General features: G+C 46.0%; 2 protein-coding genes across 2 annotated transcripts in view; both read right to left on the minus strand.

Annotated features, from left to right (window-relative positions):
- The window catches only part of LOC117395220 (double-stranded RNA-specific adenosine deaminase), a 20,992-nt gene extending 10,008 nt beyond the window's left edge, over positions 1–10,984 (minus strand). Inside the window, exons 1-8 of the mRNA XM_059006259.1 lie at positions 10,842–10,984; positions 4,502–5,795; positions 4,021–4,314; positions 3,013–3,205; positions 2,249–2,400; positions 1,884–2,025; positions 1,284–1,528; positions 1–59 (exon numbers count right to left, since the gene is read on the minus strand). The exon at positions 1–59 is cut by the window's left edge and continues 95 nt beyond it. Coding sequence (XP_058862242.1) covers positions 1–59; positions 1,284–1,528; positions 1,884–2,025; positions 2,249–2,400; positions 3,013–3,205; positions 4,021–4,314; positions 4,502–5,736 — 2,320 coding nt within the window. The 5' untranslated portion in view covers positions 5,737–5,795; positions 10,842–10,984. The remainder of the gene's footprint in view (positions 60–1,283; positions 1,529–1,883; positions 2,026–2,248; positions 2,401–3,012; positions 3,206–4,020; positions 4,315–4,501; positions 5,796–10,841) is intronic.
- Positions 10,985–12,495: 1,511 nt separating this feature from the next.
- On the minus strand, positions 12,496–14,797 carry LOC131703226 (double-stranded RNA-specific adenosine deaminase-like). The gene is made up of 2 exons (XM_059006239.1): positions 13,786–14,797; positions 12,496–12,894 (listed from the first exon to the last, which is right to left on the minus strand). The coding sequence occupies exons 1-2, from the start codon at positions 14,774–14,776 to the stop codon at positions 12,605–12,607; spliced, it is 1,281 nt and encodes a 426-aa protein (XP_058862222.1). The 5' UTR covers positions 14,777–14,797; the 3' UTR covers positions 12,496–12,604.
- Positions 14,798–27,490: the final 12,693 nt, after the last annotated feature.

Genomic DNA, 27,490 nt, shown 5'->3' on the forward strand with positions numbered 1-27,490 from the left:
TGTTGTTGGCACACACAGGGGGGAACCAGCGACCCCCAACCTTCGCCTGGTACGTGAATCTGAGGAGGGGTGGGGGGAGAGAGATGAGAAGGAGAGAGAAAGAGAGAGAGAAAGAGAAAAAGAGGGGAGTGAAAAGTTATTGTCCCGAGCAAATTGCTGACTCCATTAAAATGCGCGTGGATGGGAATCAGACTCCTGCTGCACAGCAGCGTCACCCAGTCCAGGTTTTACTGCTACCAGCTTGATCAGCCCCAGTGTGTCTAGCTAACAAGCTCAGGTGTGTCTGATTATTAAACTCCTAGTGAAACCTGGACTGGATCACAGTGCTGTGCAGCGGGAGTCTGATTCCCATCCCTTTTGGTCACAGCTGTACACTATCATTTACATGTTTTCTTTAATATATTCACACACATATATATATAGACACACACATACACACACAAAGAAACATTTACTGGTGTTTTTTTTCCCCCCAGGTGCTTTCCCATGCTGTCACTGTGCTTTATTACACCGTGCTGTGCTTTTACTGTGGGACACTTTTATAAGGGTTAGTTTACCCTGTTTTTTAAAATGCTTTACAATACCTCTCTGTGCTTTACAATGCTTCTCTATACTTTACCATACCTCTCTGTGCTTTACAATGCTTCCCTGTGCTTTACCAGACCTCTCTGTGCTTTACAATGCTTCCCTATGCTTTACCACACCTCTCTGTGCTTTACAATGCTTCCCCATGCTTTACCAGACCTCTCTGTGCTTTACAATGCTTCCCTATGCTTTACCAGACCTCTCTGTGCTTTACAATGCTTCCCTATGCTTTACCAGACCTCTCTGTGCTTTACAATGCTTCCCTATGCTTTACCAGACCTCTCTGTGCTTTACAATGCTTCCCTATGCTTTACCAGACCTCTCTGTGCTTTACAATGCTTCCCTATGCTTTACCAGACCTCTCTGTGCTTTACAATGCTTCCCTATGCTTTACAAGACCTCTCTGTGCTTTACAATGCTTCCCTATGCTTTACCAGACCTCTCTGTGCTTTACAATGCATCCCTATGCTTTACCAGACCTCTCTGTGCTTTACAATGCTTCCCTATGCTTTACCAGACCTCTCTGTGCTTTACAATGCTTCCCTATGCTTTACCAGACCTCTCTGTGCTTTGCAATGCTTCCCTCTGCTTCACCACCCCTCTCTCTGTTTCACAACGCTCCCCTGTGCTTCGCTCATGCTGTCGCTGTGCTGGCTCTCACACCTCACTGTGGGAGTGTTTTGTTGTTCTGTCCTTACTTGGGGTCGTGCGGCGGTCCTGCTTGATGCACCAGCTTGATCTCAGCGGCGAACCCTTTGGAGCGCGCGTACTCCAGCAGGCCGCTGATGGCGTTCTTGTTGAGGTAGTTGATGAGGTCACCGACCCCGGCCGCGTGGGCCGCTTCCAGCTCCTGCACGGTCAGGGGGGCCAGCGAGGGGCAGGGGCTCAGCGTGGGGGCTGGGGCCTGGGGCTCGAAGCTTACCTGATGCTGCTGCTGCTGCTGCTGCGTGGGGAAGGAGAATGAATGATATGAAGAGGAATATAAAAGTTGGGAGATGTATCTCTTGGTTGTCAATTTTCGATGGAGAATAAATCATTAACATGAATATAAAGTGAACATAATGTTACGAGATATCATATTTCTTTGCATTTAAAGATGCTGCTGTGCGGAGGAATAATAATAATAATAATAATAATAATAATAATAATAATAATAATATTTCTTGGTTTTTAATATGCACATGTTAGGGTAGGGGGGGGCCCTGTCTGGGAGGGGAGGGGGGGGCCTGTCTGGGAGGGGGGGGGCTCCTGTCTGGGAGGGGGGGGGGGCCCTGTCTGGGAGGGGGGGCTCTCTCTACCTTGACTGTGAAGAAGTTTTGGGGGTTCTCCTCCATCAGGACCTGCACTGCTGCCTCCGCGGAGAGCTGCCTGGCCAGCTTCTTGTTGTTCGCTACCACAGGGGGGAAGAGCTGCTCCCCGACACGCACCCGGAAAGTGAACCTGGAACAGGGAGGGGACAGCTCAGAACAGGAACTGGAGACAGTGGGACAGGACAGCGCTTAGAACAGGAGACACAGACAGAACGTGAATTAAAAACAGGGACAGAGAGACGGGGAGAGAGAGAGAGAGAGAGAGAGAGAGAGAGGGAGAGAGAGAGGGAGAGACACACAGAGAGAGCCAGGGAGAGCCACAGAGAGACAGACAGGGGGAGGGTCTGCTGTACCGGGGGTCGTGTGCGGGTCCCGACTGCGACACCGAGAGGAACTCGCAGGAGTTCCCCGATTTCTGTCCGTACTCCATGAGCATGCTGACGGGATTCTTCCCGATCGGCACACACCTGGTGGACTGGACAGGGTCAGGGTCCGCCTCCGCCACCTAGAGGAGGGGAGGAGAAACAGCAGAAAAACAAGAACAGCAGTATTATTATTAATTCAGTAGACGCTTCTATCCAAAGCGACTTCCAGAGACTAGGGGGGTGACTTGACAACAGAACTGGCAGAAGGCACAGGTGTCATTGTCCATCACATCAACAGTACGAAGATCACTCTTGAGATCAGGACTGAAAGCATGTGTTGCAGTAAGAATACCTCTGTTAAGAAAGGGGAACAAGACTAAAAAGGCTAAAACATGCACAAGAACACCGAAGCTGGACTGTGGAACAATGGTCAAAGGTGCTTCAGACTGCTGATGGATGGACAAGAGAAGAGAGGAGAACAATTAAAACAGAGACTTCATTGAGGGGAGCTCTGAACCCCAGGACTGGGTGCAGCAGCAGCAGCAGCAGCAGGGCTAGTGTGAGTTTGTAACCCTGCTCAAACTCCTGGCTCCTGATCATTGCTGATGGATGGACAACGACAGTTAAGCCTTCTTCCAGTCCTGCTGTCAATTCAACACTTGTTGTCTTTTCTTCCCTGTGTTACTTTGTCTAAAATGGATGGATGGATGCCTTTCACCCCCTCCCTCCCTCCCTCCCTCTCCCTCACTCACGGGCTCGATTGGTGCTGCAGAGGTCTCCGGGGAGTGCGTTTGGTTCCCGGGGGTCTCGTCGCCCCCTCCGCCCCCCGCCTCTCTCAGCAGGACCCTCATCGCTATGGCCGCCGCGTCCTTCTTCGACGTCTTCTTGCTGGACGCCTCGGCCACCGGGAACCTGCGGCCCCCCAGGACCACCTGCATCCGGAACCTGGGAGAGGGAGAGAGAGAGAGGGGGAGGGAGAGAGGGAGGGAGGGGAGAGGAGGGGGGATAGGGAAGAGAGGAGAGAGAGAGAGAGAGAGAGGGAGGGCGAGAGAGAGGGAGGGAGGGGAGGAGAGAGGGGAGAGGAGAGAGAGAGAGAGAGAGGGAGGGAGGGGAGGGGAGGAGAGAGGGGAGAGAGAGAGAGAGAGAGAGAGAGGAGGAGAGAGGGGAGAGAAGAGAGAGGGAGGGAGGGAGGGGAGGAGAGAGAGAGGAGGGGGGAGAGGGAAGAGAGGAGAGAGAGAGAGGGAGGACGAGAGAGGGAGAGAGGAGGAGAGAGGGGAGAGAAGAGAGAGGGAGAGGGAGAGAGAGAGGGAGAGAGAGAGGGAGGGAGAGAGAGAGACAGGGAGGGAGGGGAGGAGAGAGGGGAGAGAGGTGAGAGAGAGAGAGAGGAGGAGAGAGGGGAGAGAAGAGAGAGGGAGAGAGAGAGACAGGGAGGGAGGGGAGGAGAGAGGGGAGAGAGGGGGAGAGGGAGAGGAGAGAGGAGACAGGGAGAGGGCGAGAGAGGGAGGAGGGGAGAGAGGGAGGAGAGGAGAGGGAGATGGAGAGGGAGAGAGAGAGGGAGAGAGAGAGAGAGGAGTCAGGTTATACTAACCACACACAGACATAGAAACACACTGACACACACACACACACTGACACACACACACACACACCACACAGTCACAAGAGACACAGAATCACAAGAGACACACACAGTCACAAATACACAATCAAACACACACAGTCACAGAGACACAGTCTCTCTCTCTCTCTCTCTGTCTCACCGTGGGTCGTGGGAGGGTCCGCTCTGCTCCAGCAGATGGAAGTCGCAGTTCTGGCCCGTGTGCTGTGCGAACTCAATCAGCCCGCTCACCGGGTTCTTCCCCCGGAGCTCCAGCAGCTTCTCCCCCGGGCCCGGCTCCTGAGCGATGCCGCCCGCCCCCCCGGCCCCCCCGCCCGCCCCGATCGCGTTCAGAAACTCCGGGATGTCATCCGAGGCCCACTGCCCGTTCTCCGCGCTGTCGTAGAAGGAGTGAGGCGGAGGAGGGGGGCGGGAACTGGGGGCGGGGCTGTTGAGACTGGGGGCGGGGCTGGGGGTCTGGAGGGACCGAATCAGAATCGGAAGCCCTGGGATCCTGCTCCAAAGCCGGCAGTTCCATCTCTCCCTCCTCCTCTTCTTCTGGCGCCCCGTTCCCCGCCTCGCTCTCCGAACGCGGCCCCAGGATCCCCTGGCAGGGCGGCGGGGGGTCGGTGGCGGGTTCGAGCCCGGCTCTCCTGTGCCGATCCATGAGCTCCCTCTTCTTGTCGCTCAGGTCCCAGGCTGGGGGGCTGGCGCCCGCGTCCTTCTTCACCTCTCCCTTCTTCTCCAGGTAGTAGAGCGAGGGGTTCACCTGCTTTGCGGTCCGGAGCCCCAGGTTTTTGGCGATGACCAGCGGGGTGGACATGCCGGACTTGTACAGATACTCGCAGATCCGCTCCCGAGTTTCAGCCATGTTGAAGTCCTCCTCCTCGTCTTCTTCTTCTTCGGATGAACTTTCTTCCAAGTCTTCTTCTCCTTCGCTGAAGGCGCTGCCTTCTAATTCCGCCTCGCAATCTCCTCTCTCTTCTTCCACGCAGACAGACTCCCTGTTTCTGATGTCAGGCCTGTTGACCGCACCCCTCGGGTCTGCCGAACCCTCGTTACCGAATCTCCCGCTCCCGCGGTCGCTGCTGCCGCCACTCGCCTCCCCAGCCACCAGGCTCCAATTCGGGGGGCTCTCGTCCTGTTTCCTGGCTCTCCCTTCCCCCTCTAGCTTGTACAGATAATGATTCGCCTCCTTCTTCTTGATTCCCAGCTGCTTGGCGACCGAGCGGGCTGGCAAGGTCTCCCCAGGACGGAGGCGCCCCAAAACCGTCAGGATCTCCTGCCGGACGTCTCTCCCGGGACCCAAGCTCAGGTTCCGAAAGCCGGCGGTCAGCGATCGGACGTTGGAGGGGGGCGGCCCCTTCTGGTTTTGAACGTAGTGGTTCTGGTGGAAGAACTGGCGCGGGGGGCGGACGTAGCTTTTCGGTGGGGGGCAGTATCGGGGGGCTCCAGGCTGAGGCTGGGGGTAGGGGTGGTGGTGAGGGTGGGGGTGGCTGTAGGAGTTATTAGGGCTCTGGTTCGGAGAAGCTGGGTATCTCGGAGGCTGAGCAGTAGAGGAAGCAGGAGGGTGACTGGGACCCCCTCTGTCGTACAGAGCTTTCCTACCAGGCTCAAGACTTGGGGTGCCAGGCTGTCTCCAGAACTGAGGGGCCTCGTAGTTCTGACCCGTCAAGAACTGGACCTGCTTTCTCTGGAATTCCGGGTCGGGGGCGGGGCTCGGGGGAGGCTGGCTGCTGTAGGAGAGAGGAGGCGGGGGGCGCTGGTTCTGGTTGGCCCAGCTGCTGTGCTGGTTCTGTTGGTGCCAGCGGGTTGGCTGGCGGCGCTGGCAGGCGGAGGGAGGGCGGGGTGTTCTGGCGTTGCCTCCACCCCTGTTCATAACGCGCCCGCGCTGCCCAGAGAGAACGAGGAGTCTGTCTGTCAGCGGCGCTGCCCTCGCTAGCTCCGGGGAAGAGAAGAGAGGAGAACAATTAAAACAGAGAGATACACAGAGGACTCGCAGGCACGGCAGCAAGACTCCTACTGCACAGCAGCGTCACCCAGGCCAGGTTTTACTACCAGCTTGATCAGCCCCAGTGTGTCTAGGCAACAAGCTCAGGTGTGTCTGATTATTAAACTCCTAGTGAAACCAGGACTGGATCACACTGCTGTGCAGCGGAAGTCTTGGTTACTTCATGGACCCGCATACAGGACTGTAGTTATCTCACTACTATTTACTGTAGTGGAATGAAGGGGAGCTCTGAACCCCAGGACTGGGTGCAGCAGCAGCAGCAGCAGCAGCAGGGCGAGTGTGAGTTTCTAACCCTGCTCAAACTCCTGGCTCCTGATCATTTCAATATTAATAATAATAGACTTCATTGAGGGGAGCTCTGAACCCCAGGACTGGGTGCAGCAGCAGCAGCAGGGCTAGTGTGAGTTTCTAACCCTGCTCAAACTCCTGGCTCCTGATCATTTCAATATTAATAATACTAGACTTCATTGAGGGGAGCTCTGAACCCCAGGACTGGGTGCAGCAGCAGCAGCAGGGCTAGTGTGAGTTTCTAACCCTGCTCAAACTCCTGGCTCCTGATCATTTCAATATTAATAATAATAGACTTCATTGAGGGGAGCTCTGAACCCCAGGACTGGGTGCAGCAGCAGCAGCAGCAGGGCTAGTGTGAGTTTCTAACCCTGCTCAAACTCCTGGCTCCTGATCATTGCAATATTATTATTAATAATAATAATAATAATAATAATAATAATAATAATAATAATAATAATAATAATAATAATAATATTTTATTGAGCTGTGAAACCCATATAGTATTGCACAGTATGCGTTCTTTATATTATATATATATATATAATTTAGATCTTTTATTTCAGATCATATAATGAAAGAAACTACAAAATAATATATATATAAAATTAAAACAAGTCTACCGGAAGTATATAAAAACGTCAGCATAGTGCCAGAGTAGCAAGTAATCTATGAAGAATCATGTAGTAATCATGAATAGGTATGAGACTCCCGCTCCAGCAGTGTGATCCAGTCCTGGTTCCACTAGGAGTTTAATAACACTGTGTAACAATTTTTTTTTTTTTTTTGGTTCCTGGGTAGTAAGTGTTATTTCCTAATTGCTTATGCCTCAAAAGTATAGAAAATGGCTATTATTCCCCACAAACTTTGCTTTTGTGACCAGGACAGTGATATTTTGAAATTTACCTATTTTCCAGAACATTCCAGATAGATTCAGTGCAGAGTAAACTTGGAGTAACTTCTAGAACTTTCTAGAACTTTCCAGTAATGTCAATAGTATTATTATAATTATTATAGTATAAATACAGGGGCCTTAAGCCCACCAGTTCAGTTTAGTTCCAGCTGCCTAAGTGGATACATATCTGCATTTTTTCTGAGATGGCATCAAGGTCATAGGAGACTTCAAAATGGTGGCATTCCTGATGGGTCTCCAAGGCGGTTTTACCAAGTTTCCCTGCTATCTTTGCCTTTGGGACAGCAGGGACACCAAGGCGCACTACCACAGGCGGGACTGGCCACAGCGGACCGAGTTCTCTGTGGGGAGGAACAACGTCAAGTGGGAGCCACTGGTGGACCCCCGGAAGGTGCTGATGCCACCACTGCACATCAAATTGGGCCTTATGAAACAATTTGTCAGAGCTCTAGATAAGGAGTCGGCAGCCTTCAAGTACCTTCAAGACTTCTTCCCTAAGCTGTCTGAGGCAAAGGTCAAAGCCGGTGTCTTCGTCGGACCACAGATAAAGAAGATCCTGGAGTGCAATGAATTCCCCAAGAAGCTCACTAGTAAGGAGAAAGCGGCTTGGAACAGCTTTGTCGCAGTGGTTCGGGGCTTCCTGGGCAATCACAAGGCTGAAAACTATGTGGAGCTGGTTGAGACTCTGGTGAAGAACTACGGCACAATGGGCTGTAGGATGTCCCTCAAAGTCCATATCCTTGATGCTCATCTTGATAAATTCAAGGAGAACATGGGAGCGTACTCGGAGGAGCAAGGCGAGCGCTTCCACCAGGATATCCTGGACTTTGAACGCCGCTACCAAGGACAGTATAACGAGAACATGATGGGAGACTACATTTGGGGGCTGATTCGTGAAAGTGATTTACAGTATAATCGTAAATCTCGAAAAACTACTCACTTCTAAATCTTTTGTAGTCATTTTTGTATTACTTTAGTATAAATACATGTTAATTTGGATTCATATGTTGTTTTTTTCTGACTTTATGTGAACAAAAAGACACAAATTCGCCCGTTTTCTCATTGGAAATAGGTAAATTTCAAAATATCACTGTCCGGTCACAAAAGCAAAGTTTGTGGGGAATAATAGTCATTTTCTATACTTTTGAGGCATAAGCAATTAGGAAATAACAGTTACTACCCAGGAACAAAAATTGTGTTACATAGTGTAATCAGACACACCTGAGCTTGTTACCTAGACACACTGAGGGCTGATCAAGCTGGTAGCAGTGAAACCTGGACTGGGTGAAATTTATATTATTATTTATTTCTTAGCAGACGCCCTTATCCAGGGCGACTTACAATCGCAAGCAAATACAAATACATTCATATATATAAACCCGTGCAACAGGTCAAGTTAAAACAAAAACCTTAAAACGAAACGATTCTACAATTCTCTTGAATGAGTGTGTTTGCATAAAGACATCACACGACAAGCACGTATCATTGATCAACAGGCACGTTTAAATTTATAACGCATAGCGGGTTTTTTGTTTTGTTTTTATTTTAAAATGACGGTAGACGAAGAAAAAAAAAAGCCCCATCTACTAATTCGAAAAATACCCGAAACCAGCAACGAAACCAGCAAGCAGGGGTTGTGACGCTTCACGCCTCATTCACCAAGGTGAAGCCATGAAACAAAACTAATAAAACAACACACAGGGAATTTAGGTCGCTTACCTGGTATCGCTCTTAAACCAGACACACAAGCGCACGTTTTTCTTAGAAGTCCTAAAATTATTATTATAATACAAGATATAAATATACATCAAAAATATCGGCGGATGTTGTCAAAAAAAGCTGAATTTAATCACCGGCTGTAGCAGCTCTGCAGTTTCATTTCATATTACATCAGAATTCGCTGGTTTCCAGTTGTCTCCAACTAAGCAGAAGAGACGGCGTTAAAATTAAAGCTATCTATCATTCCGACGGGGAACAACAAAACCAAGCGCTCTCGTGGTTTGCAAATTTCCTTAACTGTTACTGAAATACCGAAAGTCAGATTTCGGGTCTGCTGTTTACGAGTTTCGCTTTCTATTCTGTAATAAAGTTCCTTCTTCAGAACAGAAACTTGCGCTGACACGCATCCAGCCGCCAGAGGTCGCCAGAAACCCCGCCGTTGTGTTTAATAAGGCTTGAACAGATCGGAATCGTAAGATCATAAGAAAGTTTACAAACGAGAGGAGGCCCCATTCAGCCCATCTTGCCCGTTTGGTTGTTAGTAGCTTATTGATCCCAGAATCTCATCAAGCAGCTTCTTGAAGGATCCCAGGGTGTCGGCTTCAACAACATTACTGGGGAGTTGGTTCCAGAACCTCACAATTCTCTGTGTAAAAAAGTGCCTCCTATTTTCTGTTCTGAATGCCCCTTTATCTAATCTCCGTTTGCGACCCCTGGTCCTTGTTTCTTTTTTCAGGTCAAAAAAGTCCTGGGTCGACATCGTCTATATCGTAAAGTATGCGTTTGTAATAATAATAATAATAATAATAATAATAATAATAATAATAATAATAAAATCAATTTGAAGCCCAAACATTCAATTCAAAAGACAACATTAAAAAAGCAACATTGTTAACGGAAAAAAAAATATATATTAATTGTGCATTTTTAAAAAAAAAATCCTTGGAATTATAAATAACTTAACGAGGATGTCACACACGGAATAAAAGCACTTCTTGGCAATATTACAAGCTAGACGGTCCCAAATCATCATCTCTGAATTATAAACTCTGTGGTTCTTAAATCTAATTAAAAACAAAACAAAAAACACAATATTAAATGTTAATATTCTTCTACAGTCTCTTTTCTATAGCTCTTCTCTCAGCTCCCAGCGAAAGGCGCGGTTTATTTAGACTACAAATTGTAATTATATACAATAATAATTGTAATACAATAAAGAAGAATTAGCTAGACACACTGGGGCATCAAACCTGACACGCTTTCGACTAACCTTGGACATTAAACCGGGCTTAACCACGCTTAGAAACAGCGATACATACAGAAATACATACACACATACATACACACATACAGAAATACATACACACATACATAAATACATACACACATACATACATAGATAAATAAATAAATAAACAGACACGTTTCATTTTTTTTAATTTAGGCACTACACTGGCAAAAAAAAACATATACAAATAAATAACTGATAATAAATATTGGTTATTGGCCGGCGCGAAACGAAAGACAAATTTTGACGGTTCTGCACGAAGTATTATTTCATCCATCCATTCATTCATTCATTCATTCATTCATTCATAATTTTATTTTATTTCAGCCGAACCAGTTCCCCCGGGCCGGGTGTTGTTATTTATAATAATGTTTGCTTTTCAGAAATCAGATGAATAAAAACGACGCGCTTGCATACCGTCGCCACTGATAGCAGTGCAAAAAGGCCTGTGTAATTTAAGTAGGTGATTTTAATAATCCGCACCGCCGGCGGATATAACGCCGACCGCTCATGCAAGCAGCGTTTTTATAAAAGCAGCAATCGATTGCATGCATGGACGTGCAGTCTGCAGCACTGTGCAATAACACATGTCCTAAGCGGACAGGCAACCATCCTCAATTTCACAACCGTGTCCTGTTGTTTATTTTATTTATTGAAATCTTTACACACGACCCTCTGCAAAACGAGGGCCGGTTTTTAATCTCTTATCCGCCCAGGACAAGCCAGTATATCCTGCAATTAAAAAAAACATACCGTGCGACGTACCTTTCTGATGTACAATGTGCGGTGTTTGGTTTTTTTATTAATTTATTTTTTTACTGTGGACCAATTTGAAGTTTTGAACTTCCGCCCCCTCTCTGTCTCTATCTGCCTGTATTGTGCGACGCAAGGAAGAGACTCGATGACGACTTTACCAGGCGACCGGCTTCTTAAAGGGAAGATGTTTATTTTTTGGGGGGGTGGGGGGGGGCCCTGTTAAACATAAGAAAGTTTCCAAACGAGAGGAGGCCCCCATTCCAGCCCATCTTGCTCGTTTGGTTGTTAGTAGCTTATTGATCCCAGAATCTCATCAAGCAGCTTCTTGAAGGATCCCAGGGTGTCAGCTTCAGCAACATTACTGGGGAGTTGGTTCCAGACCCTCACGATTCTCTGTGTAAAAAAGTGCCTCCTATTTTCTGTTCTGAATGCCCCTTTATCTAATCTCCATGTGTGGGCAGCAGTGTGGAGTAGTGGTTAGGGCTCTGGACTCTTGACTGGAGGGTCGTGGGTTCAATCCCTGGTAGGGGACACTGCTGCTGTACCCTTGAGCAAGGTACTTTACCTAGATTGCTCCAGTAAAAACCCAACTGTATAAATGGGTAATCGTATGTAAAAAATAATGTGATATCTTGTAACAATTGTAAGTCGCCCTGGATAAGGGCGTCTGCTAAGAAATAAATAATAATAATAATAATGTGTGACCCCTGGTCCTTGTTTCTTTTTTCAGGTCGAAAAAGTCCCCTGGGTCGACATTGTCTATACCTTTCAGGATTTTGAATGTTTGAATCAGATCACCGCGTAGTCTTCTTTGTTCTAGACTGAATAGATTCAATTCTTTTAGCCTGTCTGCATACGACATGCCTTTTAAACACAGGATAATTCTGGTTGCTCTTCTTTGCACTCTTTCTAGAGCAGCAATATCCTTTTTGTAACGAGGTGACCAGAACTGAACACAATATTCTAGGTGAGGTCTTACTAATGCATTGTAAAGTTTTAACATTACTTCCCTTGATTTAAATTCAACACTTCTCATAATATATCCGAGCATCTTGTTGGCCTTTTTTTATAGCTTCCCCACATTGTCTAGATGAAGACATTTCTGAGTCAACATAAACTCCTAGGTCTTTTTCATAGATTCCTTCTTCAATTTCACTATCTCCCATATGATATTTATAATGCACATTTGTATTGCCTGCATGCAATACCTTACACTTTTCTCTATTAAATGTCATTTGCCATGTGTCTGCCCAGTTCTGAATGCTGTCTAGATCATTTTGAATGACCTTTGCTGCTGCAACAGTGTTTGCCACTCCTCCTATTTTTGTGACGCCTGCAAATTTAACAAGTTTGCTTACTATTCCAGAATCTAAATCATTAATGTAGATTAGGAATAGCAGAGGACCCAATACTGATCCCTGTGGTACACCACTGGTTACCTCACTCCATTTTGAGGTTTCTCCTCTAATCAGTACTTTCTGTTTTCTACATGTTAACCACTCCCTAATCCATGTGCATGCATTTCCTTGAATCCCTACTGCGTTCACACGCACGCACGCACGCACGCACGCACGCACGCACACACACACACACACACAAAGCTTACCTAGTTTTATCACACAGCTGGTTTCCCAGGTCCAGTAATAACACAGACGTTCACACACACATTAAAATACTTTAATACAAATCAAAAATTGTCTGACAGACACAGAATGAAAATAATAAAGTTAGTAACACACGCGCCCCCCCCGAAAATAGTCTGTCCCAATTCTTCAGTCTCCTTGCTTGGTATCATCGGCCCCCTCCTCAATGATCTCTTCCACCACCACATCATCATCGCTACTTTCCTCTTTCTCCTCCTCCCTCCCTCTCTCCTCCTCCAGGTTCCAGGACTCAGGGGAGCCCCTCTGCCTCCTCTCCCTCTCCCTCTCCCTCTCCTGGGCAGAGAAAAGCTGCAGGACCCGGGAGTCGTGCAGTTCTGCCTCCTGGGGCTGCTCTGGTTTCCTAGACGCCTCCAGGCTTTCCTCCATCCCTTCTCCTGCTTCATCCTCCTGCGCTCCACCTGTAAGGACAGCAAAGGGTTCTTGAGAATATTTTCTGCTGTTTTCTGGGCTCAATGAGTTTAATAATCACACACACCTGAGCTTGTTAGCTAGACACACTGGGGCTGATCAAGCTGGTAGCAGTGAAACCTGGAATGGATCACACTGCTGTGCAACAGGAGTCTGATTGCCAGCCCTGTTATACCTAAGGGGGGACTCCAGTACACAAACATTATTATTATTATTATTTTTTTAATAAATCAGGGATATAGAAACACACTCGTGTGTGAAAACGTCAGACCGCTCTGTGCTTTAATCAGGCGTCTTAAACCACTTCTAAAAAGTCTCCTGCGTTTTACTGTGTGTGGCTCTGTGCTCCTTTTCTCTTTACTGTTTTAAATGAATTGCACGGGTGGCCTGTTGAAGGCATCAATTCAGTTAGACCATCGCTGCTAATTTGCCGAGTTTTACCCCCAGATTTTCAGTCCCAGCGGTTTGATTTCAGGACGCACAGGAAATCAGAACTACAGAAGCAATGGGGAGTGTTGTGATAGATTTGCATGTGTGTGTGTGTGTGTGTGTGTGTGTGTGTGTGTGTGTGTGTGTGTGTGTGTGTGTGTGTGTATGTGTGTGTGTGTGTGTGTCAGTGTGTGTGTTTGTGTGTGTGTGTGTGTATACATGCTCTGGCCAAAAGTTTTGCATGCCCCTATAGAATGAACTCATTTAGCTTCATAAAGTCGAATGACAACCTGCTGAATAATGTTACATTAACATATTGAATTGCACACCGCCTCTTTGTATAGTTTTCCATGCACTTAACCACGTGTCTAACTTATGAGCAACTTCAATCACCAAAAAAGGAACCCAGACTACCACACTGATTGGTATTGTTCATTAGCTTCCTTACACACCTCTCCTCTCCCCCTCTCCCTCTCCCGGCTCCGTGGCCCTCTTTCTGGGCTCCGTAGCCAGACTCCACCGCGGGGGCGTCTCCCCGTTTTTGCTCACAGCTCCCTGTTTCTCCAGACAGTACAGTTGATGGTTCGCTACCTTCTTGGTTGCTCCCAGCTTCCGAGCCACCTGCAAGGCTGTCTGACCTGGCCCTAGAGCTTCCAGGGCTTCCAGGACCTCGCCAGCACTGCAAACACTGCCTTCCCCCAGCGCCAGCCTCTGAACGCTGGAGGAAAGCGAGGGGGACTGAGCTGGCTTCCCTGTGGGTCCCGGGGCGCCAGCTATCAGATCCTGGGGTTTGGAGAGAGGCTGAGGGGCTGCGCTCCCCTCCTGTGTATCATCGCTCCCGTCGAACCGGCTCCCCAAAATCTCTCCTCTCCCACGCAGAAGGTCTTCCTTCCCCGGTCTTGTTTTCGGTGCCTCGTTTTCGGACCCTCGGGACCCCAGGGCTGGGAGGCTCCACAGCAGTGGAGGTCCCTCCGATTTCCACACCTTCCCCTCCCGCAGGAGACGATAGAGGCCCTGGTTGGCTGCTTTCTTGGGGACCCCCAGCTCCCGGGCGATTCTGAAACAGGGGACCCCACCTTTTTCAAGCCCGACCCCCTGCAGGATTTGTAAAATGCTCGCTGGGTCAACGCTGGCTCCTTCTTGAGGGATGGGAGCAGGGGGTGCGGGGCTGGGAGAAGGAGGCTTGTGAAGGACCTCCCCTGCCTCTCCCCCTTCCTTCTCCCCACCCATCGCATGTCGTTTCTGGGGGGACAGGCGCCACAGTGGTGGGGCTGTTCCTTCCCTCTTCAGCTCCCCTGTCCTCTCCAACGCGTACAGCGCTGGGTTCACCTGTTTGCTGGTTTTTAACCCAACGTTTCTGGAGATCTGCAAGGCAGTGGAGCCTTCCTCGACCCCCCACAGGAAAGAACAGATTTTTCCGGGAATATCACAGATTTCTTCCATCTTCAGGTTTTCTAAAATCCCCCCCCCCCGTCCCGTCCTGCTTTTTTTGACTCGTTGAATCACTTAGATGGTTTGAGAGTTTCTCCACAATCTGATGCCTTTTCTTTCTTATCTGACACCTCTACAACCCCCTTGTTCTCCAGCCCTGAAAAAAAAGGAAGAAGAAATGTCACGGCTTGAAACTCTCACACTAGCCCTGCTGCTGCTGCACCCAGTCCTGGGGTTCAGAGCTCCCCTCAATGAAGTCTAGTATTATTATTATTATTATTATTATTATTATTATTATTATTATTATTATTAATATTATTAATATTGAAATGATCAGGAGCCAGGAGTTTGAGCAGGGTTACAAACTCACACTAGCCCTGCTGCTGCTGCCCCCAGTCCTGGGGTTCAGAGCTCCCCTCAATGAAGTCTGTTATTATTATTAATATTGAAATGATCAGGAGCCAGGAGTTTGAGCAGGGTTACAAACTCACACTAGCCCTGCTGCTGCTGCTGCTGCTGCACCCAGTCCTGGGGTTCAGAGCTCCCCTCAATGAAGTCTAGTATTATTAATATTGAAATGATCAGGAGCCAGGAGTTTGAGCAGGGTTACAAACTCACACTAGCCCTGCTGCTGCTGCACCCAGTCCTGGGGTTCAGAGCTCCCCTCAATGAAGTCTAGTATTATTAATATTGAAATGATCAGGAGCCAGGAGTTTGAGCAGGGTTACAAACTCACACTAGCCCTGCTGCTGCTGCTGCTGCTGCACCCAGTCCTGGGGTTCAGAGCTCCCCTCAATGAAGTCTAGTATTATTAATATTGAAATGATCAGGAGCCAGGAGTTTGAGCAGGGTTACAAACTCACACTAGCCCTGCTGCTGCACCCAGTCCTGGGGTTCAGAGCTCCCCTCAATGAAGTCTAGTATTATTAATATTGAAATGATCAGGAGCCAGGAGTTTGAGCAGGGTTACAAACTCACACTAGCCCTGCTGCTGCTGCTGCTGCTGCACCCAGTCCTGGGGTTCAGAGCTCCCCTCAATGAAGTCTAGTATTATTAATATTGAAATGATCAGGAGCCAGGAGTTTGAGCAGGGTTACAAACTCACACTAGCCCTGCTGCTGCTGCACCCAGTCCTGGGGTTCAGAGCTCCCCTTGTTCAGGTGTATTATTGAAATGAGCAGGTAGGTGGCAATATATATTTTTTTTTAAAAAGTTAGTTTTTCACAAATGTCAACAACAATGCACCTACGTTCTCATCACCTGTCTGTATAACACACACACACACGCACGCACGCACGCACGCACACACGCGCAATTATATTATTGGTTTTACCTCAGTTAAAAAGACAGTAAGCGCAGTACACTGTAAACGAGCCCGTCCACGGTCTTAGTGGAGCGTGGGTCTGACCGAATCACCGGGTCCTTTCAGTTTCGATTCCACAGCAGCTGACGTGACTCGTCTTCTCGCCTATAGCCGTTAGACTTTACCGTAAAAACGCGCCTATAAACGCGTTTTATACCGTATAGACCCGTTTAGACACCCGATTCTCCTGTAAGGACAGGTGATGTTCTGTCACGGGGCGACTATAGCAATCCGTTTGATCTTGTAATCCTTGGTTTCTATAATATCAGCAGTTATGTTTCTGACGCCAGTAATGTTTTGTCGATCTCAGGAAGACAGTGTTTTAATATCAACAATTCTCACTGGACTTGTCAGAGCATTGCGTTACTGGATCCTCAGCTAATTCACTATGTTCACTACAATGTTATTGTAGATATAACTTGCTGTGATCCTAACTGGCTGCATCCTAGTTCATATTGTATTCTAGTAGTGTTATTATTATACATAGCATCCTAGTTCAGATTGTATTCTAGTAGTGTTATTATTATACACAGCATCCTAGTTCATATTGTATTCTAGTAGTGTTATTATTATACACAGCATCCTAGTTCATATTGTATTCTAGTAGTGTTATTATTATACATAGCATCCTAGTTCATATTGTATTCTAGTAGTGTTATTATTATACATAGCATCCTAGTTCATATTGTATTCTAGTAGTGTTATTATTATACATAGCATCCTAGTTCATATTGTATTCTAGTAGTGTTATTATTATACAGAGCATCCTAGTTCATATTGTATTCTAGTAGTGTTATTATTATACAGAGCATCCTAGTTCATATTGTATTCTAGTAGTGTTATTATTATACACAGCATCCTAGTTCATATTGTATTCTAGTAGTGTTATTATTATACACAGCATCCTAGTTCATATTGTATTCTAGTAGTGTTATTATTATACATAGCATCCCAGTTCATATTGTATTCTAGTAGTGTTATTATTATACATAGCATCCTAGTTCATATTGTATTCTAGTAGTGTTATTATTATACATAGCATCCTAGTTCATATTGTATTCTAGTAGTGTTATTATTATACATAGCATCCTAGTTCATATTGTATTCTAGTAGTGTTATTATTATACAGAGCATCCTAGTTCATATTGTATTCTAGTAGTGTTATTATTATACAGAGCATCTTAGTTCATATTGTATTCTAGTAGTGTTATTATTATACATAGCATCCTAGTTCATGTTGTATTCTAGCAGTGTTATTATTATACATAGCATCCTAGTTCATATTGTATTCTAGTAGTGTTATTATTATACATAGCATCCTAGTTCATATTGTATTCTAGCAGTGTTATTATTATACATAGCATCCTAGTTCATATTGTATTCTAGTAGTGTTATTATTATACAGAGCATCCTAGTTCATATTGTATTCTAGTAGTGTTATTATTATACATAGCATCCTAGTTCATATTGTATTCTAGTAGTGTTATTATTATACATAGCATCCTAGTTCATATTGTATTCTAGTAGTGTTATTATTATACATAGCATCCTAGTTCATATTGTATTCTAGTAGTGTTATTATTATACAGAGCATCCTAGTTCATATTGTATTCTAGTAGTGTTATTATTATACATAGCATCCTAGTTCAGATTGTATTCTAGTAGTGTTATTATTATACATAGCATCCTAGTTCATATTGTATTCTAGTAGTGTTATTATTTGCACTGACTGTAAACTACACTGTATTTAAATATGAAGCTTGCATTGTAACCCTGTGCTGCCCTGTAACACCTGTGTGAGTCGCCTGGGATAAAGACGTCCGACAAATACATAAATAATAATAATAATAATAATAATAATAGAAAAACATTATTGTTGATATGTCGCCACTAGGTGTCGCCATTTCTCTACACTGTAAAATCCAGGGGCTGGGTGATGCAGTCCCTCCCTCCGTCCCGCCTCCCCTCCAATAGAAGAGCGATGAGTGGCGGGATTGTTGAGCGGAGTTCGTGCCCTCTCTCTGTCCGTCCGCCTGTCTGTCAGGGGCTAGAGTGAGACCACCGACCAAACTCAATACACTTGCGTGATCTGGAACCCAGCGCTCCAGAGGAAGGCGAAAGGCAGGAATGAGAGGATAGGGAATTATTATTTATTATTATTTATTATTATTATTATTATTTATTTCTTAGCAGACGCCCTTATCCAGGGCGACTTACAATTGTTACAAGATATCACATTATTTTTACATACAATTACCCATTTATACAGTTGGGTATTTACTGGAGCAATCTAGGTAAAGTACCTTGCTCAAGGGTACAGCAGCAGTGTCCCCCACCTGGGATTGAACCCACAACCCTCCGGTCAAGAGTCCAGAGCCCTAACCACTACGCCACACTGCTGCCCGCTAGTCTGTCTGTCTGTGTCTGTGTGTGTGTGTGTGTGTGTCTGTGTGTGTGTGTCTGTCTGTGTGTGTGTGTGTCTGTCTGTCTGTCTGAGTGTCTCTCTATGTGTGCGTGTGTCTGTCTCTGTGTGTGTGTCTGTCTGTCAGTGTGTCTGTCTCTGTGTGTGTGTCTGTCAGTGTGTCTGTCTCTGTGTGTGTGTGTCTGTCTGTGTCTGTCTCTGTGTGTCTGTCTGTCTGTCTGTCTGTCTGCCTGTCTGTCTGTGTCTGTCTGTGTCTGTCTGCCTGCCTGTCTCTGTGTGTGTCTGTCTGAGTGTCTATGTGTGTGTGTGTGTTTCTGTGTGTGTGTGTGTCTGTCTGTGTCTGTAAAATATTACATTTTACGCTGATTTTACGCTGCCGACAAGAAAGGTTAGGTATTACAAAAAAATGTATTTAACGCCTATTAAATAATTATCCGTAATTATCCGATAAAATAACGATGTTGCCGGAATGCTGAGCAGAGCCCCAGTCTATCGGGTAGCCTGTTTTTAATGCTCTGGTGTTTAGTGGTCTGGCACACCTGGAGGTGTTTTCTAATCGGTTTTGTCCTCTGCTTACAGTAAATGCGCCCAGGTCTGAAACTCTCAGCAACGATACCATCTCAGTAACATCCATACCACGTGCTGTGAACAATGTGGAGCGGTTTGCATGGGCGCGGGCCTATTATGATTTCATTATTATATAATAATAAAAGGATTTCCCAAATGTGTTTTGTTGAAATAGGGAGAGGTTTTGCATTGTTACGTTTTATCCTGCGGAAAAAGATTTATTTATTTATTTTAAAAATACTGTTTGTAGCGGCGCGCGTTGAACCAAGGCGCGGAGGTGTTGCAAAAAAAGCCCCTAATCAAATCTGATTGAACTGAAGCGAGCAGAGCGAGTGTCCTTCATGCGCATCGCCCACCGCTGCCTTTATAATGAGGCCGCTGTCCCGCAGCTTGTCTCCGTGGCTCTGCCTGCGCAATTATTAATATGACTATTATTATTAAGCGCGCCTCGCGTATTTCAAGAGTCCCTGTAGCCTCAGCCCCATTGCAGCTGCCCTATACTTGTGCTACCATTACCCCTCAGTATATAACACAGAACCGCTGTTGCAGATCGCTTGGGTTATCCTGCTGTTTTGCATTTGGCCGCGCTGTTACAGTTAAACTATAGGGGCCGCTGGGGTTTTCAATTTGCATCGCGTCGCTATTGACTTTCAAATTCCTCCTGTTTATTCGCTCGCTGACCTGCTGTGCTCCCCTCTGCCTGCCCGCCCGCGTCGTGGATCACACGGCTGGTCTGTTTCTCTCTTTCAGTTTGCGAGGGGATAGCGCTGGAGACCGCCGACCAAATTCATTCCACTTCTGTGACCTGAGATTGGAAGCCAGCGCTCCCGAGGAAGGAGTGAGAGGCTGGTGAATTAGTCTGGCTGTCTGTCTCTGTGCCAGTCCTGACTGGAACACAGTCCGCTAATACATATGCAGATCAGTACTTCTCTTTAATGTATTCTATTCATGCATTGTTCTATATATATTTCGATTCCTATCTGGATTAATTATAATGTAAAACGAGTGCCTCTCTCCATTGCGTCCTGCCACTCTGGGGTGAAAGAAAGGGGGCTTGTTACCCCAGGAGGTTCCAGGTTCAAATCCCAGCTCAGCCCCTGTGTGCGTGCGTGCGTGCGTGTGTGTGACCCTGAGCAAGTCACTGAACCTCCTTGTGCTCCGTCCTTCGGATGAGACGTAAAACAAACGAGGTCCTATTGGAAGTGACTCTGCAGCAGCAGCAGCAGCAGCAGTTGTTGATGATGCAGAGTTCACCCTCCTAGTCTCTTCTCTGTGCTTCACCGCGCGTTGGTTTGCTTAGTTTAACTTTGCTGTGTTTTTTTTTTTTAAACCATCAAGAGAACTTCTGTAAAGGGATGAATCGATCAATAAAATCCTATAACACGCTGACAGCGACCCTGTCAGCAACCGCGGCGTGCGGGTTAGAGGCCGTGTCGGAGCCAGCGGGGGTCGAGTCTCTGTCGGCACGGTGTCAGATGTTTGACAGTCGCTGTTCTGTTTATCGGAAGCGCGTTGTCAAAACTTCCAAAGTCTCGCTGACAGACTCCTCAACTCAGCATCTCCAAACTTACTGATAAAAGTTCTCCACAGTGCAAGCATAGCGAAGTGTCAAAGCACAGAGAGGTCTGGTAAAGCATAGGGAAGCATTGTAAAGCACAGAGAGGTCTGGTAAAGCATAGGGAAGCATTGTAAAGCACAGAGAGGTCTGGTAAAGCATAGGGAAGCATTGTAAAGCACAGAGAGGTCTGGTAAAGCATAGGGAAGCATTGTAAAGCACAGAGAGGTCTGGTAAAGCATAGGGAAGCATTGTAAAGCACAGAGAGGTGTGGTAAAGCATAGGGAAGCATTGTAAAGCACAGAGAGGTCTGGTAAAGCATAGGGAAGCATTGTAAAGCACAAAGAGGTCTGGTAAAGCATAGGGAAGCATTGTAAAGCACAGAGAGGTCTGGTAAAGCATAGGGAAGCATTGTAAAGCACAGAGAGGTGTGGTAAAGCATAGGGAAGCATTGTAAAGCACAGAGAGGTCTGGTAAAGCATAGGGAAGCATTGTAAAGCACAGAGAGGTCTGGTAAAGCATAGGGAAGCATTGTAAAGCACAGAGAGGTCTGGTAAAGCATAGGGAAGCATTGTAAAGCACAGAGAGGTGTGGTAAAGCATAGGGAAGCATTGTAAAGCACAGAGAGGTGTGGTAAAGCATAGGGAAGCATTGTAAAGCACAGAGAGGTCTGGTAAAGCATAGGGAAGCATTGTAAAGCACAGAGAGGTCTGGTAAAGCATAGAGAAGCATTGTAAAGCACAAAGAGGTGTGGTAAAGCATAGGGAAGCATTGTAAAGCACAGAGAGGTCTGGTAAAGCATAGGGAAGCATTGTAAAGCACAGAGAGGTCTGGTAAAGCATAGGGAAGCATTGTAAAGCACAGAGAGGTCTGGTAAAGCATAGGGAAGCATTGTAAAGCACAGAGAGGTCTGGTAAAGCATAGGGAAGCATTGTAAAGCACAGAGAGGTCTGGTAAAGCATAGGGAAGCATTGTAAAGCACAGAGAGGTCTGGTAAAGCATAGGGAAGCATTGTAAAGCACAGAGAGGTCTGGTAAAGCATAGGGAAGCATTGTAAAGCACAGAGAGGTCTGGTAAAGCATAGGGAAGCATTGTAAAGCACAGAGAGGTCTGGTAAAGCATAGGGAAGCATTGTAAAGCACAGAGAGGTCTGGTAAAGCATAGGGAAGCATTGTAAAGCACAGAGAGGTCTGGTAAAGCATAGGGAAGCATTGTAAAGCACAGAGAGGTCTGGTAAAGCATAGGGAAGCATTGTAAAGCACAGAGAGGTCTGGTAAAGCATAGGGAAGCATTGTAAAGCACAGAGAGGTGTGGTAAAGCATAGGGAAGCATTGTAAAGCACAGAGAGGTCTGGTAAAGCATAGGGAAGCATTGTAAAGCACAGAGAGGTGTGGTAAAGCATAGGGAAGCATTGTAAAGCACAGAGAGGTGTGGTAAAGCATAGGGAAGCATTGTAAAGCACAGAGAGGTGTGGTAAAGCATAGGGAAGCATTGTAAAGCACAGAGAGGTCTGGTAAAGCATAGAGAAGCATTGTAAAGCACAGAGAGGTGTGGTAAAGCATAGGGAAGCATTGTAAAGCACAGAGAGGTGTGGTAAAGCATAGGGAAGCATTGTAAAGCACAGAGAGGTCTGGTAAAGCATAGGGAAGCATTGTAAAGCACAGAGAGGTCTGGTAAAGCATAGGGAAGCATTGTAAAGCACAGAGAGGTCTGGTAAAGCATAGGGAAGCATTGTAAAGCACAGAGAGGTCTGGTAAAGCATAGGGAAGCATTGTAAAGCACAGAGAGGTCTGGTAAAGCATAGGGAAGCATTGTAAAGCACAGAGAGGTCTGGTAAAGCATAGGGAAGCATTGTAAAGCACAGAGAGGTCTGGTAAAGCATAGGGAAGCATTGTAAAGCACAGAGAGGTCTGGTAAAGCATAGGGAAGCATTGTAAAGCACAGAGAGGTCTGGTAAAGCATAGGGAAGCATTGTAAAGCACAGAGAGGTCTGGTAAAGCATAGGGAAGCATTGTAAAGCACAGAGAGGTGTGGTAAAGCATAGGGAAGCATTGTAAAGCACAGAGAGGTCTGGTAAAGCATAGGGAAGCATTGTAAAGCACAGAGAGGTCTGGTAAAGCATAGGGAAGCATTGTAAAGCACAGAGAGGTCTGGTAAAGCATAGGGAAGCATTGTAAAGCACAGAGAGGTGTGGTAAAGCATAGGGAAGCATTGTAAAGCACAGAGAGGTCTGGTAAAGCATAGGGAAGCATTGTAAAGCACAGAGAGGTCTGGTAAAGCATAGGGAAGCATTGTAAAGCACAGAGAGGTCTGGTAAAGCATAGGGAAGCATTGTAAAGCACAGAGAGGTCTGGTAAAGCATAGGGAAGCATTGTAAAGCACAGAGAGGTCTGGTAAAGCATAGGGAAGCATTGTAAAGCACAGAGAGGTCTGGTAAAGCATAGGGAAGCATTGTAAAGCACAGAGAGGTCTGGTAAAGCATAGGGAAGCATTGTAAAGCACAGAGAGGTCTGGTAAAGCATAGGGAAGCATTGTAAAGCACAGATAGGTCTGGTAACGCATAGGGAAGCATTGTAAAGCACAGAGAGGTCTGGTAAAGCACAGGGAAGCATTGTAAAGCACAGAGAGGGAGAGCGGACCTCTCCTTGATGTTTTGGTTGCTCTGACATTGTCTTGCAGTTTGTTAAGAGTGCGTGTCGTGTGTGTGATCGAGTGCTAATTTCCTTTTCTCTAAAAAAGGACGGAAGGTGGCCCAGCCAAAACTCAATTCCCTCCTCTGCGGCGACAAACAATCAGACTTTGTTTTGTTTTGTTTTTCCGATTTGGTTCTTCTATGGACCCGAAGCGCATTGGTCTTGGGAAAACGCTAACCTTTACTGAGAGAACACAAATACACTTTTTTTCTGGAACAATGTGTGCGATATATTAATTTGCACTGTCACGAGAACCCGGGATTTGGTTTGGGGAAGCTTATTAGCGTGTAAGACTGACGCATGACCGTGTTAGCTACCGTCTCTTCAGCATCGTGTTAATTTCAGGTATAAATTCTTTCAAATACAATCGACTTGCAATTCTCTTTATGGGCAGCAGATGGCGCCAACGTCAGCTGTGAATATCATATTATGCTCAGACTGCTCTACAATGTATTATTATTATTATTATTATTATTATTATTATTATTATTATTATTAATAATAATAATAATAATAATAATAATAATAATAATAATAATAATAATAATAATAATAATACTCCCCCTGTCTTGCCCAGCTGCACTGGCTACCTGTAACGTTCAGGATTACTTTCAGAATTGTCCTGCTTGCCTACAAGGCCCTTCATCACACAGGTCCAGAGTATCTCTCCAACCTGCTGACCCGCTATGTCCCTGCATGCAAGCTGAGGTCCTCTGACTCTGGCTTGCTTGTTATACCCAAGCAAAAGTGCACCACACTGGGAGAACGCTCTTTTAGCTTCATGGCCCCGACTCTCTGGAACTCTCTCCCAGCTGTAGTGCGTGTAGCTCCCACAGTCGCTCGCTTCAAATCAGCTCTCAAGACCCGCTTGTTCTCTCTCGCTTTCCATGTTTCTTCAAGCCTGATATCTGTTACTAGCTGTTGTCTGAATTGCTGTTTCAGGTTTTTCACTCCATCTTATTCATATGATTCTGTGTGACACACGCATCCACAATGTTTAGAAATCACATCCTAGCCTTGTATTTAATGTAATATGCCTGTATTTAATGTATTGGCATTGTTTTTACTGTTTGTATTGAATGTGCTGTGCCCTGTATTTCATTATGCATTGTTCCTCACTATCTTGGAAAGCGCTGTGTAATGGTGCTCCACTATGAAAGGCGCTATATAAAATAGATTGATTGATTGATTGGCAACCAGCCCTTATAGACTCTCTGTGTGTGTGTGTGTGTGTGGTAGTGGTTAGGGCTCTGGACTCTTGACCGGAGGGTCGTGGGTTCAATCCCAGGTGGGGGGGACACTGCTGCTGTACCCTTGAGCAAGGTACTTTACCTAGATTGCGCCAATAAAAACCCAACTGTATAAATGGGGAATTGTATGTAAAAATAATGTGATATCTTGTAACAATTGTAAGTCGCCCTGGATAAGGGTGTCTGCTAAGAAATAAATAACAATAATAATAATAATAATAATAATAATAATAATAATAATAATAATAATAATAATAATAATATATGTATGTATTTTTTTTTCTACAGCTGTGGCCAAAAGTTTTGCATCCCCCAGAATTTTAGGATTGAGACATCATTTAAATAAAACCACTATATGAACATAATTTAGATCTTTTATTTCACATCATGTAATGAAAGAAACTACAAAATAATATAAAAAAACAACAAGTCTACCGGAAGGAAGCCGTAATAGAATCGTTCAGTATTTCCTGTTAGGTTTGGAAATGTCACCAGGACAGCTACACAGAGTGGCGGTGTGTGATTCAATATGTTAACGTGAGATTGTTCAGCGGGGTTTCACTCGACCTTTAGGAATTCATTCTATAGGGCGATGCAATGCTTTTTGACCACAAGCTGAGCTGGAGCTGAGAGATCACACTGTCGCACGATTTCAATACTGCCAGTTAGAGTTCTCCAGACCAGCTTGAACCTCAAAGCAGCAGGCAGAGGCAGATTTCAAAGAAGATTATCGGTTTATATCAAACAAAATGAATGCCTGCAATTTAAAATGAGTGCATTAGAGAGGTCCGGTTGGTTTTCTGTGATAATGAAGCGCTCCCTCTCCCGCTCTGGTATCCTGGAAGGAATTTTGGTAGGGGGGTGTGTGTGTGTGTGGGGGGTGTGTGTGGGGGGGGTGCAGCAGGTACCCCCCCCCCCTCACCCGCTGGACACCCGATTAGCTTTCAGGACGCTTGTCTCTCCTTCCTTTCCTTTGTGACACACAGCTGTTCACGAATGATGTAATCCATAGCAGCTGAGCATCCCCCTGCACAGGCATGCGAGCCGGCTCTTTAGGGACACACAGGCGACACACGACTAGGACTGCCCTCCCCCCTCCCTCCTCCTCCTCCTCCTCCTCCCCCTCCCCAAGCCCTGCATTTGTAACTTAATGGAGTGCCATTATTACCCAGGAACTCGCCCACAGCGGCAGTGCCATTATTGCTATTACAGCTTTTAAAAGTCATTAGCTTGTCTGCCTTTGTGTGTGTGTTTGAAATAATCCTTGCGGTCCACTGAAAGACTCTGAACGTTTCTTAAGTGGGCAGTGGTTTTAAAAACAAGTCATTATTTATCAGCGCCATCTCACAGCCGCGCGTTACTGGCCGTCCCGTAACTAACCCTCGTAAGAGTTTCCCTGCAGCAAAATCACAGAAAAGTGTAATAAAACACAGTGACAGCATCGTAAAGCATAGGGAAGCATTGTAAAGCACAGAGAGGTCTGGTAAAGCATAGGGAAGCATTGTAAAGCACAGAGAGGTCTGGTAAAGCATAGGGAAGCATTGTAAAGCACAGAGAGGTCTGGTAAAGCATAGGGAAGCATTGTAAAGCACAGAGAGGTGTGGTAAAGCATAGGAAAGCATTGTAAAGCACAGAGAGGTCTGGTAAAGCATAGGGAAGCATTGTAAAGCACAGAGAGGTCTGGTAAAGCATAGGGAAGCATTGTAGAGCACAGAGAGGTGTGGTAAAGCATAGGGAAGCATTGTAAAGCACAGAGAGGTCTGGTAAAGCATAGGGAAGCATTGTAAAGCACAGAGAGGTCTGGTAAAGCATAGGGAAGCATTGTAAAGCACAGAGAGGTCTGGTAAAGCATAGGGAAGCATTGTGAAGCACAGAGAGGTCTGGTAAAGCATAGGGAAGCATTGTAAAGTACAGAGAGGTATGGTAAAGCATAGGGAAGCATTGTAAAGCACAGAGAGGTCTGGTAAAGCATAGGGAAGCATTGTAAAGTACAGAGAGGTATGGTAAAGCATAAGGAAGCATTGTAAAGCACAGAGAGGTCTGGTAAAGCATAGGGAAGCATTGTAGAGCACAGAGAGGTGTGGTAAAGCATAGGGAAGCATTGTAAAGCACAGAGAGGTCTGGTAAAGCATAGGGAAGCATTGTAAAGCACAGAGAGGTCTGGTAAAGCATAGGGAAGCATTGTAAAGCACAGAGAGGTCTGGTAAAGCATAGGGAAGCATTGTAAAGCACAGAGAGGTGTGGTAAAGCATAGGGAAGCATTGTAAAGCACAGAGAGGTGTGGTAAAGCATTATTTCTGTACTTTGTATCATTCAAACTGTTTGATTTTGTTGCTGTTTTTATTTTTAACGCTTTTGTTGTTGTTGGTTTTAACTCCACAAAACACAATGCAGCGCAACACGCAGTAACAACACAAGCCGCGGTCCATTACAGACCCGCCGGCCTCTCTCGATCAGTCCGGATTCCGCGTCTTTGTCACATTTTTAAACTCGTTCATTTTACCAGCAACAGGTGCAAATTCCTCCCGTGACAGAAAACCCGCCACTTCCTCGCCCGAGGCGCTTCCCCGACCCGTCCGCTGGGAGCTCCTTTGATTGAACTGGCTGTCTGATGTCGGGGTGACGCTCGGGGGACCCCAGCATGTATAACCCCAGCCCTGCTTTCATGACAGGAATACCATCCCTTCTTTTTATCTTCCGAAAGAGGAGAGAGAGTTTAATAACGAAGGCTTGTGTTCACTTATTTTTTTTTTGTGATTCATATTATTGATGTTTTGTTATTGAATAAAAGGCGTGTCGGCTTAGTATTTATTATGAATATATAATAACGATATACTTTGCTGGAGCGACTCTGTATCGATAATAATATTGATAAA

The sequence above is a fragment of the Acipenser ruthenus genome, chromosome 32, assembly GCF_902713425.1.
Source record: "Acipenser ruthenus chromosome 32, fAciRut3.2 maternal haplotype, whole genome shotgun sequence".
Taxonomy (NCBI): Eukaryota; Metazoa; Chordata; class Actinopteri; order Acipenseriformes; family Acipenseridae; genus Acipenser; species Acipenser ruthenus.